The sequence below is a fragment of the Centruroides sculpturatus genome, unplaced genomic scaffold, assembly GCF_000671375.1.
Source record: "Centruroides sculpturatus isolate CEXI.00-Female unplaced genomic scaffold, Cexi_2.0 scaffold461, whole genome shotgun sequence".
Taxonomy (NCBI): Eukaryota; Metazoa; Arthropoda; class Arachnida; order Scorpiones; family Buthidae; genus Centruroides; species Centruroides sculpturatus.
In genome coordinates this window covers 252,424-267,059 of record NW_019384704.1, presented here as the reverse complement: position 1 = coordinate 267,059, position 14,636 = coordinate 252,424, and the positions used below count along the sequence as shown (strand labels likewise).

At 33.9% G+C, this 14,636-nt stretch overlaps 1 protein-coding gene and 1 pseudogene across 1 annotated transcript; both read right to left on the bottom strand.

Moving 5' to 3' along the window:
• Positions 1 to 706: 706 nt before the first annotated feature.
• Positions 707 to 2,915, bottom strand: LOC111627624 (annotated as a pseudogene).
• Positions 2,916 to 4,422: 1,507 nt separating this feature from the next.
• LOC111627633 (cytochrome P450 4V2-like) lies at positions 4,423 to 12,980 on the bottom strand. The gene is made up of 7 exons (XM_023371216.1): positions 12,862 to 12,980; positions 12,679 to 12,791; positions 12,521 to 12,609; positions 12,262 to 12,452; positions 6,456 to 6,525; positions 4,736 to 4,862; positions 4,423 to 4,666 (listed from the first exon to the last, which is right to left on the bottom strand). Exons 1-7 carry the CDS (start codon positions 12,953 to 12,955, stop codon positions 4,508 to 4,510), a joined length of 843 nt encoding a protein of 280 aa, XP_023226984.1. The 5' UTR covers positions 12,956 to 12,980; the 3' UTR covers positions 4,423 to 4,507.
• Positions 12,981 to 14,636: the final 1,656 nt, after the last annotated feature.

Below are 14,636 nucleotides of genomic sequence, written 5' to 3'. Positions count from 1 at the left end.
ACATCCCTTACATTTTTGGAAAAATAACATTTTATGGCAATCAAGACGTTTCACTTCATAAATTCGTATAAACTGAATGCAAACAAGACACAAGTCCACTTCTTTGAATTTTACTCCATTACATTGGTGTTCTCATTTTTCTTTTCACTGTTGCTTCTAGTTATCAAGTACAAAACATCGAAACTGTAAATGAATTACAATTTTTACTTTTATAATATACAATATCGTGTCTAGTGTTTTGTTCTCTTTTTTTCGCGATTGTAAACATTTTATATAAAATACAACTAGGGTTTATCTAACTATCTGCTATATAAACATAGTGTTTGTGTTAATAAGAACAACATATTAATTATTCAAATATCTTAAATATTCAACTTACATTCATATAATTTTCATTTTATATCATATCAGAAAAATACTAAAATAAATTACAAATTTTTTGTATCCAATATATTATTAACTAAATAATTAATGTTTGGCCCAATTCATATAATACAGCTAGTATATTGTTAACAACAGTTTATTTTACGTAAAATTAAATATGAGAAATGATTAATGTGATAAATGACTTTATTAAACTTAGATTCATATAATTTTCATTTTATATCATATCAGAAAAATACTAAAATAAATTACAAATTTTTTGTATCCAATATATTATTAACTAAATAATTAATGAGTAATATTGAATAAAAGTATAGTTGTTCCGATACAGTTTCTAAATGCATTCGTCCAGATTATATAATATAGGCCTATGTTTATATTGATATATATTTGAAACAAAAATTACCCAAACGTACTATGCATCTTAGTTAATATCTTACAACATTCGTCTTTTTTCTACACGCATTCTTATACCCGGTATGGGGGTCAACATAACTGCGTATGAAATAACGATTTTGTCCTGAGGATCCAAAGAGTAGACTTTAAAATTTCGAAGAACATTTGCCAAAACCATTTTCATTTCAATCATGGCAAGTTTACCTCCTGTAAATAAATTATTGTAATGACATAATTCTTTTGTTTTTGTATTTATTTACTAATCACTTACCGAGACAATTTCGTGGACCGGCAGAAAATGCCAGAAATGCGTAAGGATGAAGATTTTTATAGTTTTCAGATAGGAAACGGTCTGGATCGAAAACTTCGGGATTTTCGTAAACAGAAGGATTATGATGAATACCATAGATATTTATGACAAAGAGTCGAATTTGCAGGCAACACGTAATTACCTGTTTGAATGACATCAATTTAATGCTTTAAGTCGATAACAAATATAAAATATTATTATTTAAAAACAACTCGCATGATGTTAAAAATTTACCTATTTTCATTTCGGAAGAATTTTTTCTTGCAATACCAGGAAAAGGAGGATAGATTCTCATCGACTCCTGAAAATTGTAATGTATAGAACTAATCTTTGAATGTATTTTAAAAAATGAGAATTTACCTTAATCACGCATTCCAAGTACGTCATTTTCGTCAGATCATCGATAGTAATATCTCTATTCATATCATTTTCGAAAATTTCTTGCAATTCTAGATACACTTTCTCTTGTATTTCTTGGAATCTTCCCAGGAAATAAAGAGTCCATGACAAGGCGTGGGCAGTTGTATCATAACCCTGTTATTAAAATGCTTTGAAATGGTATACGAGGTCTGTTCAAAAAGTAACGGCCCTTTCTTTTCCGCGTAAACCAATGATGCGGGAGAGGCCTCCTTCGGAGGAGTTGTGGAGGGGACACTGATGCACAGCCCTGAATTTTTTCCCGCCTGCAGGAAGCGTCAGTCGTTGGCAATCGGCCTATGAGTGAGATCATGTAGTGCGCTCTCGTCGGATTCCACTAAGCTGGAAAATGACTGAACAACGTGAGCAGCGATATTACATTAAATTTTGCTAAAAACCTTGGCGATTCCCGAGCGTAAACCATTCGCAAAATTCAGCAGGCTTTCGGGGACGATCCTCGAGGCCAAAAAAAGCGCGGCAGGTCCGCAGCAATATCAAAGGTCATGTTGACAGTTTTTTCGACTCTTGTGGGGTGGTGTGTCATGAGTAGCACCACAAGGCCAAACCATCGCAAAGGAGTACTACCAGAAAGTCGTTCGTCGTCTTTTTGATACAGTGCGACGCAAACGACCGGATCTGTGGTCGATCAAAACTTGGCAGCTCCATCGTGATAACGCATACGCCCATTCTGCGCATCTGATTCGAACTTTCGTCGCCAAACACAATACTCCTACTCTCCGTACTTTCCCCACATGGCTCCGTGTGACCTTTGGCTATTTCCCAAGTTGAAAATGCCGCTAAGAGGAACCCGAATTTAGTCGAGAGAAGACATCGTGCGGAATCCAACAAACCGGCTGTTGGCCATCCTAAAAGATGCGTTTCAGCAGTGTTTCCAGCAATGGCAGGAACGCTGGGAGAAGTGTATACATTACCAAGAAGACTACTTTGAAGGGGATTAGGGTTTTGTACCTCAAAGTCAATAAATTTATTTTTGCGGACCAAAGGTCCGATACTTTTTGAACACACCACGTAAAAAATTGCATTCTTTACAATGTATATTTTTAGTAAAATAAATATAATATAATAAATTTGTAAAATTATAACATGACATGGATAAATACTGCACTTCTTTCCTATTCGTGTGATATCACTTTACAATCTACAACTACATTACTTGTAGCAATTTATTGCCGCGCATGTACTGGCTAAATTTTACACAATGTTGAAGCATCCAAACTGGGTGGAAAAGTATACAATGACATACAACAACCTCGACTTAGAAATTCTATATTTTAGCTTCATAAGGTTATTTATACAAAAACGGGTGTAGATTATCATCGATGTCAAAATACAATACTAAGCCAGGATTTAAGAAACTGTTATTTTCAACGTCGTATTCTCGAGACATAGTTAAATACCACAAATTTACGACATTTCGCATCTGCAATTCACGTAGTTTTTCATACTATTTATGACAAAATATCAATGATATTTCCAGAGAATACTATTTTGTCCAATAAGAAAACAGTCGAGTAACTTTCACATGGCGCCAATTATATCTGGCGTAAGTTTCAAAGAAAAAATGGAAAAAGGAAAAAAAGGCGTTATTTTCCTTTTTCTGAAAAACAGGCGTTGATACATGAAATCAAATATAAAAAATAATATTAATAGATAAGAGGATTAATCCAACTGTTACTTCTTGCGGAAAACGTAATTATTGGAGATTAGGCCTAATTTGCTAAGAAGTACAGTACACTACTAACACTTCAGTTAGTAGTGTACTGTTTATAGAAACATGGAAGAAATTTGATGTAAATGGAGAGAGATTACAAAATCGTATCAAAGAAAAACGGTAAATAAAATTTTTAAATAGTTCATTATGACAATTCTGTTTATAATTTTAACATGGGTAAGAGAGCACAATGCTACACATGTACGCCATTGCAAAGGAAGATTCCGTTCCTCAATGAAACTAAAAATTCTTCCTCGACATTCGATATAATTTGAATAATTCTATAAACAAAATGTCTTCGGTCGATGGACGAAATAAGAGATGAACTGTGTAATTAGTCGATCGAGAAAGCAAAATACTCGTCGGCCAGCTTAAATTGTCTTGATTTACGACAATTTACTGCATGTGGTTGATTAACTAATATTTAAAAAAATAATTTGATAACGGATAATTATTACCACAGAACTAAGTCATAAATTTACAAACTACTGTTTTAAAAAATATCAAAACACGCATTCAAAATAAACCAGATATAAAGTCGAAAAAGTAAGATAAGACTATCCTTTTTTACCCGACTTTTTCGTCTTAAATATATATAATAATCTTCGAAATGTTAAAAATTTACCGATAGATACACACTTTTAATTTGTCAAAATTATTAGTAATTCACACACAAATTATTATTGTATTTATTTTCAGGCACTTGGCTGAAGAGGGGCAATACAGTTGTCTGAAGAGGGGCAATAAATGCCCGAAACGTGTGTAAATAATATCAACACGTATCAACTAAATAAAATTTGATGATAAAAATTTCCAAGTGCCTGAAAATAAATACAATAATAATTTGTGTTCGAATTACTACTAATAACTACTAGCACGGTTTCAAAGTACCAAAATTGTCAAAATTATACTTTTCCTGTATCTGTACAAATAGAAAAAATATATAATAATTAACAGATCATTTGTTTTATATCTGAACTTTTTTCAATGATAATTCAAATAATGAAAATATGAAAGGACAGAATTCAAATTTCAGCACTACAAATTTTTAAATGTTAAGAAATTAAAAATTAATCCGAAATTACAAAAATTATCTACTATAATAATCAATTACATTATTTTGGAAAACATTAGTTTACTTCAAAATAATGTAAATAAGCACATTGAAATACACGCGTGCACGATTATATACTTATTTTCGTTTAGACCTTCAGTAAATTGTGTTTACCGCGAAAATAAAACCTTCCATATCTCTTATAACGTCTTCTTCAGACATTAAACCTTGTTTTACGTGAAGATTCAACAGTGAATCGATAAGACGTTGTTTTGTTTTCATCTTTGGTTCCTCTTCTATACGTGTTCCATTGTCTAAGGAATGTTGCTGCTGCATTTTTTTTTACAAAGTTTTCTTTTTTTCTCTTAAACAGCTACGAATAAAATTAATTCATTAATTACTTAAATCACAACACAAACTTCCATCCACAAGTTGAGTTTACCTTTTCGTCGAAACGATGAATTATTTCAATATCTCTCTTGTAATTTCTTCCTATTTTATTCATGAAGAAAACTGGAGAAAACCAGTACATTGGATTTACCATCCATTCAGGAAAATATTTCAGAATTCTAAATTTTTATATAAATTTATTAATATATCAAAAGATAATTAATGCAAATTTAAAACTTGAACAAGAAGTAGAAATAAAGTACTGTCAACTGTTAAATCTACATGAAATTTAAAATTATATTTCGTGTGAAAAACATTATACAATTTTTCTTAAATTAAAATAATTTAAAAAATATAAAATATACTTTAAGTGATTAATTTGTGTAATCATTTTTTCCCTATTTTCGTGGTTATAAAATTTAAGCAAACTTTATAATTATTTGAAGTCATAATTAATTTATTTTTTAGAGATATAAGAAATAAGTTGCTACACTGTATATTTTCATATGTTAATTGGATATTTGAACGTTAAGTTTACGCTGTTGTGAGCACGCAAATTTTTAAGGGGAATCTTAAAATTAATGCCATTCGGTTTTTTCGAAATGTAAACATCCATGAAAAAAAACGGAGAGTATGATCGGATGTCAATGGGAAAGTTGACACATAGTTGTCAACACTGCACTGTCATCGTCAACAACGGACGATCATGTGACCTCTTTCCCACAACGATTGTATAAAAGTAAGAGATACTGAAAGTTCGTAGCGATCCAAAAAAAGTTGTACTTGAAATAGTGCACATTTAGTCTCCGAGTCCTTGATTCTGTCGTGAAGACAACGGACAAGGACAATGACAATCATTCTTCCTACAAACCGATTTTCGCATTCAGTTCCTTCACGCATAGAGGTATTTTCGATAGCGATCTGAGAACTCTCTTCCACAGCTAACGGGAATAGGCGTAGCTAAGAGCTATCCTTTTTGTCTAGAACTGCGTTAGTATTTAACCTCATTTAGCTTCTTATAACCTTTTGTAATTTAGATTAAGTTATGTAATAAACTCTTGTTCTTGTCTGTTAAAAACCTGTCTCCTGTCACTCCGAATCACGGACACCTGCCGACAAGCTTAATCCCTTCGTCACTTGTGTAAAGCCTTCAAAAAACAAATTGGGCGAGTTTTACCAACTCGAAGTGTAAATGGCAATTAGGGTACAGACCCTGTGTACTCGTATTCTCACACTATTATAAAGACTTCTGTTTCAGTATTGAAGCAACAGAATAAAAATACGAATGTTAATGAATACTAATTATCTATTATTACAGCTGTATGCATTGGGGAACGTTGATCGGTAACACTTTTGTGCTGCATGCTGCAAGTTGTCCATAATGTGTACGAAATACATGAAGTTTACTTTACAAACATTTAACTGATAATTAAGTTAATTTCAAGATTATTAATACATACTAAATAAACACATTCTAGTCGTTTAGAAACGTAATTTTTTTCATACTTCTTTCTATACATTGTTCTAACAACTATTTATTACGATTAGCACGTATAGCAATAACACTTCTTTATAATTTAAAAACTTTTAAAATTCAATTAATCGATCAACAATGAGAATTTGGAATGTTTCATATTTATTCTACTGAAGTTCACGCAAACATTTTAAAAATTTCATCAGATAAAATGTGACATCATATTATTTAATATAGATATTACATTTGTAAATATTACTTGAAAAACAAATGAAATATTCAACTGAATTTTCCATACCTGTGCATTGCGGACACATATTCTTGATTGTCGTTAGTCTGAGAATGTAGAGAAACTCCTACTGCTATATCTACAGTGCACAGAAATAAATTAATATTTATATTTTTAAAACAAATAAATGCACGTCGTATGAAAATAGTATTCAGTTTCGAGAAGGCAACGCAGAACAAAGTAATTTTACAAAAGAATACAGTACTGGACGAAATATTACCGTTTATTTAATCCTATAGTCAGCGATAGTTCTAACTGTTGTCACTAGACAGACCCAGTGATAATAAAAGTGGCATATACACTAAAGGAAAAGTCGTGCTGTGTGTCAATCTTCTAAACTACTAACTCAAACAGTTTTTATAACACTTAAACGTCGCACGGTAATTACTATTGTGCGACGTAATAGTGTTAATAACTGTTTGAGTTCGTGCCCCGTTCAGTGTTGCTTTTGTTGAAGAAAGTTTAGTAACTTTCTTTTCTTGCAGTAGCATTTGTATTTTCTAAAAACACTATGAAATATTTTGTATACATTTATATACATATCATTTTTGACGTAGATGTGAGCCCGCGGATTTTTGTGGGTCTTTTAAAAATTTAAATTTTTTTGTTAATTAACTTCGGAAAACCCGAAGATTTTGTACTAGATCGGATTACACCGATTGTATCACAACTCGCTGAGGAAGTTTACAGTTAGGCGTGAAAAATGCACCGTCATCGTTAACAAGAATCGATGACGTGTCAGCTCTCGCACGAAAAAGTATAAAAGCTCGAATCTCCGTATCCTCAGGGCGATTCGTCATAAGAAGTTATACTTAGTAATAGTGTCACCGAAACTCCCGAGCCTCCGTTCAGCAGACCCAATCCAGCTATAGAGAGAGGACCTCGAATAGAAAACACGGAAGACACCACACCCTGAACGTTCGCCAATTCGTCCTGCCACCGACAGGTATTTTGGGGTATATAGGATTTGTAAGCGCTCTCTCTCAAACTCGAAAATTCGTTCTCGAATTTATGTAAATAGTAGAGATAACCGCTTTTAACCTCTTGTAGTGCTTAGTTGAGTATATAATAAATGCTTATTTAGTTGTAAACCTGTTTTCTGTCATTTAAGGACGCCTATCAACTTGCTCACCTCCCTCCCCACTCGAACTGCCCTCCTAGCCATCCGACGACGCCGAGATCAGGTTTTATCAACCTGTTGCCGAGTAAGTAGTCAGTGGGAGATTGATCCCTGACCCGCGGTTTATCTCACATAAATAAGTCTTTAAATTTGTTTTCGTAGTAAGATGCAATTCAAAAAACTGATTATAACAAAATCGAGGGATACAGTTTGGCATTATTATTATTATTATAGTAAAGAATAGACGGCGTTACTCAGAGGTATTTCCGTAATGTGGGTGAAAAGAAGTGAGAAGAAAGTAGACGTAAGAGAAAGTATTGGTGGCAGGGGCCAAAGGGGATGGAAAAGTGGGAAAGAAGGAAGATAGAAGAGGAAGGGTCCCTGACGCGCATTTGAATTTATTAATAGACGTAAACAGAAATAGTACAGAGCAAAATATAAGCATAACCTATAAACAGAATGCCCAGCTCGGGCTACAAAATAAAACACGATAGCAAACTTATGTACATAACATTATTTACAATGGCAGTGCTTTGCGAATTTAACAGATAAGAATGGCCGAGTACAGTAGTAGCAGTGAATACAGTGGCAAAGAGTGAAAGAGCTGTATACATTGATCAATTACATAGAAGATTACATTGCAGAGATAACTTAATGATGAAGCCGGGAGAACACTGGAGAGTTTGCATAGTAGAGAATTTTTGAGAGTAAGACTGGGGTACAATGAAGGGAAAGTTTGTCCCTGTATTAATTTTGTTTGGTGGCATGAGGGTCTTCAGGTATCCTTACACGGAACGGATCCAGGGCGGCAGTGTCTTTTAAAAACTTGTTGACTGCGATGTAAGATTCTCGCTTCTGGATAAGTGTTTTATGGTGGCAAGGCCAACTGTAGTTGTTCTTGAGGATTTTACCTATTAGTGCAGTTCTTTGATGTTCAAAAAGTTTACAGTCCCACAAGAAATGGTTAATGTCTTGAACCGCTGTGCCGTTGCATGGGCAAGTGTCGCTGTCCTTCAGGTTAAACCTTTTTAAGTAGGCGTTGTAGTTACCGTGTCCTGTGAGAAGTTGTGTTAAACGGAAGTTAGGGACGAAAAATTTGCACCTGAACCTTTCCCTAATGTCCGGGAAAAACTTATACGTTATTCTTCCAGTAGTGGAATTGTCCCATTCCTTTTGCCAATGCGTTAAGGCCAAATCATAGGCCCAAGACTTGATCATAGAGCTCGGAATCTTAGTGTAGCTGTACTTTAGCGATGAGCTGGCAGCCTTCTTAGCCAGCTGATCGGCAGCCTCATTCCCAGGGATGCCGGAGTGGCTACGGACCCATTTGAAGGAATAAGTGTGCTGATGGCTATTCGTTTTAAGGATGCGATGAATTTTAAGTATGTTCTCACCACGCTTAAAAGGGGTGTAAATGGAGTTGAGGGCGGTAAGGCTGTCAGTGTAAATACAGATGTCACGCTGTCGATGAAACCACTCTTCATTCACGTAGGTTATTGCCTTTGTAATTGCCAGAATTTCTGCTTGTGGTACTGTACAGTGTGGTCCAAGTTTAAAGGCAGATCTGTGCGTCTGATTGTTGCTGTGGTTTATAAGAAGAAAAGCCGCTCCTACGCCATCCTTGTTCTTTGAGCCGTCTGTGTAAATTGAAATATCTGTATTTTCNCTTTCTTATGGCAAAGTCCGAGTGAAGATCCTAGAGGCTATCGCCTACAAGAATTAATTGCAGCCCTGAACTTAACCTCCTGTAATTCCAGTCCGCTCCCCACTTTCTTCTCTTCGAGAGGAGAAAGTTGGATTGATGTCATTCTGGCAAACTCCTCTATGGCACCTACGGTAAGTTTCTGCTCAACTCTCGACATTACTAGCGCCAGTGACCATCGTTACATAGAAACCCACATCAATCTCCAGGTTCCAAACAACAAAAATGTTACCACCGGATTCCGCACCCACTGGCCGCTCTTCAGGGATCTCATTCGTATCAACTGGTACACCAATACTCCCATCGTTGAAATGAGCGAAAGCGAAATTGATAACACCGTGCAACAGCTCAGTGAGACTATTCTTTACTGCCATCGAAAAGCAAGTACCAAAACAACCAAGAAAAGATCCAATGTCCCTTGGTGGGATGACGATCTAAACAAACACAGGCTGGAAGTACGAAAACTTCGCAAAATTTATTTTCGTCAAAACAACATTCACCTGAAGGCTATTCAAAAGGCCCAATACATTGAAAAATTTAATTCGTATAAGACTTTAATTAACCGGAAAAGGAATCAAGCATGGCGTAAATACTGCAACCAATTTAACACTCCTTGGTCAGATCCTTTCTATGTAGCTTTCAAAAAGAAAAGCAAGAATAACACACTCTCGGCTGTCACAACCAGTGATGGAAGCTATACTAACACTTTGCCAGATACTATAAAAGAGCTATTTAAATATCATTTCCCCAACGACGATGAAAGTACCGATAATGAGTTCCACCACCAAACACGTAACAACTACAGAGAACCACCTGATGAACCAGATGACGACCCATTCACGTTCTGCGAAGTTTCCCATGCGATCAATTTAATTAATGTTCATAAGGCACCTGGCATCGACCAGATATCTGGAAAAATGGTAAAAGAAACATATAATGCTATTCCGACAACCTTTATAGCTATTTTTAACCGATGCCTTCAATTGGGTTACTTCCCTCAACCGTGGAAGCTTGCATCAGTGAAATTCATTAATAAGCGGCCTGACGCTTTACCTAAACAACCAAAGGACTACAGGCCAATTAGTCTTCTGTCAATCATTGGGAAAGCTCTGGATAGACTAGTCAATAACAGAATTCTTCGTTACCTAAGAGCAAAAGATACACTCAGCCATCATCAACACGGGTTCACTCCGGGGAAATCGACCATCACAGCGTTAACTAACATCGTTGAATATATTGAACATGCAAAAGAAAATAGGAAACACACGCTTTTAATATCAATAGATTTTCAAGGCGCATTCGACAACTTATGGTGGCCTACAATTCTAAATCAACTTAGAACATACCGCTGCCCACGCAATCTTTTTCTCATCACCAGCAGTTTCCTGAAAGATCGTACAGTTTGGCATTGCAGCTACATATCTGTCATCTACATCCAAAATTTTAGTAAACCACTCGATAGTTAAACGATTGCGCGCGGTGGAGGGGGAAGCGCCGCCATTTTAAGACGTCACGTATTTTCCGTTTAGTATAGGGGAGACCGGGGCAAGATCGGCATGTTAAGCTTTACTTAAATTTTGTGTAATAAATACTGCTGTAAACTGAAAAAAAAGCTTTGCATATTGTCTATTGGAATGTTACCTTACTATAGAACTGGTTAAAATCAGTTTGGAAATAAAAATAATTAAAATAATTACAACTTTACAAGAAGAGAGAAATTGACGAAGTTGCCCCGGGTATAGGGGCAAGATCGGCAACTTCTCTCTTTTTGTAAAGTTGTAATTATTTTAATTATTTTTATTAAAGTTGCCCCTGGTATAGGGGCAACAGTAATGGGGCAAGATAGGCACGTATATAAAATTATGTTATTAACAATGTATAAGTTGGAATTCACTATTAAAACAAAGAAATACAAATCCAACACCCATTTAATATTATTACAACGAAATGCAAGTTCAAAGACATATATACATGAATAACAAATGCAAACATGTTTTCATTTATCATCTGTTTGATTTTTATCCTTTGCTTCTAATGTGGCTTTATGTTGCCGATCTTACCCCGCTAGTCATGATTTCGAAACATTAAGTACAACCCTGAGAACAGAATGCCAAGCCACGATCTGGCCACGTGAATAAGTTGAAGTTACATCCTTCTAACAGGAAAAGTAACTTTCGTTATCATGGAATTATAACAAAACCTGCCAATTCAATATAAATGGAAAAAAAATATTATATGGAATTGAACGAAAATGAAAATTTGCTTGATAATTCAACTACGCTTGTTGGAGAACAATAAAAACACTACACTCAACAAGCCACCAATAAAACTCAACTGCCTAACCTATAACCAAAGTCTCCTTTTAATTTGTTTTTAAAAAAAAGCGCTTGACAAACTTGCCCCACATGCCGAAGTTGCCCCGGTCTCCCCTACATTTTGACTCGGAGAAGCTACGATGCTCGCTTGAGTTTAAATTTACAGCTATCGTCAATTTTTATCGACTGCGTACACAAAACATTAATATTGAATAGTTATGGTAAATATATATGGTGTTAAAGTTAAAAATTAACGAAACTCAATACAATGTCGGCCTATACTCGTCAAAAAGCCAAATCAAAATATAGAAATCGTATACGGTTGGAAAGGGCTTTTCGAGAGCAATCTAGTTATACCCATTAAATACCGTATGATAGAGTGAAGCGGTGCCGAGAACGTAAAAAAACAAGGAGATCCGAAGGACTTCTTACTGTTAAAGAGTGATTATAACATACATATAATACGCTCAAAGTAAATGTTACCCGTTAACGTACATGTATACACATAAAACACACGGTCGTGTTCTGAACACAGCCACCCTCCACTTTTTTTAAATTCATTTTATACTTTTTATACGTTATAAGCAATAACAGGGCAAAATAAATACTCATTTAATATTTACGTATAAACAAATAATTATTTATAATTTTTTAATAAATATTTTACATTAGAAGTACCTGCAATAATATCGAGAGTGCAATTTTTCATCCATTTTAGGACATCGAATATTTCATTTTCCTGCAATTGTTTGAGTTTTTCCACTAAGACGTTTGAATGCTCCATAAATACATTTTGATCATCTTTCACATTTCGAAGATGAAAATGTGGAGCTAAATATTTTCTTCTTTTTCTCCAGTTATCGTCAGGACTTTATTTAATTAAATTCAGAAAACTGTAAACAACGATATTTATACCAAATTTCAAATAATGTATTACCTGTACAGAAGACTGTTGTCTCCGAGAAGTGGCTTAAAAAAATTGTAAAAAGAATCCTTATTGATTAAACTGTTGCTTCTTAACACTTCCTAGAAAACATAATGCTGTGTATTTCCATTTGTAATGAATATATGACATAACTAGGCATGTTATATTACCTTTGCAGATTCTGGATGTAAGAAAAAAATTAATTTATATCCAAATATGTTCGTACAGGAAACTTTCTCGTTTGGAAATACCACAGAGTGTCCAGTAAATGCATTTAAAGCTACTGGAAAGATTCGAAAAATATTTATGCGTTTATAAACAGTAAGATACCCAACAAAGTATTAATGACATACATATGTTGATGTGTAAATTGTGGTATTGCTTGTTACGTTGACAAAATACAATGCTCCAGAAGAGTGGTAAAAAGGACATAGACGGAATATTCATTTTCGGCTCCTGACTATTGTCTTTATTTTCAGAAATATTCATATCTATTATAAAAATAAAAGAAGAAATTATAACAAGCAGAAACTGTATATTGAGGGGTAGGAATGAGCAGCTACCCCCTCTAAAAATAAAATTAAAGTGTAGTAATTGATACACAGCGCAAACATATTAATTGAGTATCAGTTTGAATAGTGAATATGTGACTAAACTAGACCTTAGGACCATCTGTCGCGATTAACTTAAAACTATTTCGCTGTTCGTTGCTATATTTGCACTCAAAACAACTATGAGTTACCCCTCTCTACTTCAGATCTTGGGTACTCCACTATGTCCAGCATTGAAATTTGACTCCTTATAGTACTCAAAATTTATAAATTCTTTAAAGTTTGGATTTGATTAGTAATGGATAACATTCCAAACTGCTGTTTGCATTGTTACAAAGTTGCCAATATTGTCGTCATCAAGTCTTTTATGTTGCATAAATGTTAAATTCTATTTCTAACACATTTTCGGACAAGAAATGTAATGCATGTTAGTAGTATACATATGACACGTACTAATCACAAAATTAATTTATTTTTTAAAATTGTTTTTTATAAATTTTNGAATCTATATAAATGTCTATTACAGCTTCTATAGGACTGTGTAATGTTTTTATGGTCAACTGTCGATAACTTGAAATGCTTCAAAATTTAATCTGTGAACTTTTTTCCTATAAAATATACTTGATACTTTTTAACAAAATCTATATAAATGTCTATTACAGCTTCTATAGGACTGTGTAATGTTTTTATGGTCAACTGTCGATAACTCGAAATGCTTCAAAATCGAACCAGTCTCTTATACGTAGTATTTATACCATCTCTTGATTCAAAAAACAGAGGAAAAAGATTATTTCAAATTATCAACTTTAAAAAACGAAAGTTATATCTTTTTCCTCTGTTTTTGAGTCAAATACTGCTTATACGAGAATTGTTTGATACCTCGCCAAGAAGATACAAGATCATCATCTGCAGATAGTAAGTATTTTTATTTAAAAGTTTTCCTTTGACAAAAAGTTTGACTTAGACCTAGCTCTAGATAAAAGTAAATTATCAAAAGTCTACAAGTTTAACATCAATTTATAAAAGTGGTAAAATTTTAAACTATATTGATGAGTTTATAAGATATAAAACTCTGATGAANTTCAAATTGGATCGTATGTAAGTTTTTTAACTATCTGTGATGTATTAGTGCGTATTTTTGTGATTTCATCTGAAGTGATGAAACATGCATATCTGTTGTCAAATTTTTTTGCGACTAATGTAAAGTTTGTTCGACTCTTGCGCCTATTTCGTACTCGAAGCATGTTCTTAAAACGTACTGGTACGATTTAGGAAAACCATTTTAGATGCATGTCACAATAAGCTATTACCGATTCGTAAACTTATTTTTTTTCTAAGTTTCTGATTTAAAAAATAACCGCAAAAGTTCAAAACAAATTAAAACTTAATCGTCTTTAATTTTAGAACAACGTGTCAAAAAGAAAATATAATTCTTGAAGTAAAGAAAATATGAAAGAAGTGATTAAAAAATATAATGACGAGACCTTATAATTTAACAAAGTTTGTAGTGTATATAATGTACCGTAATTGACATTTAGACGATAGTTACAAGGACTGAATATACATCAATGAATAGA

What these genes read in the sequence shown, in the direction of transcription:
- LOC111627633 (XM_023371216.1), bottom strand. Translation starts at nt 12,955, where the DNA reads ATGAATATTCCGTCTATGTCCTTTTTACCACTCTTCTGGAGCATTGTA. An exon ending in CAATTTACACATCAACATAT is followed by an intron (nt 12,792 to 12,861) that starts GTATGTCATTAA and finishes GAATCTTTCCAG; the next exon opens with TAGCTTTAAATGCATTTACT. An exon ending in TTCATCGTTTCGACGAAAAG is followed by an intron (nt 4,667 to 4,735) that starts GTAAACTCAACT and finishes TTTTATTCGTAG; the next exon opens with CTGTTTAAGAGAAAAAAAGA.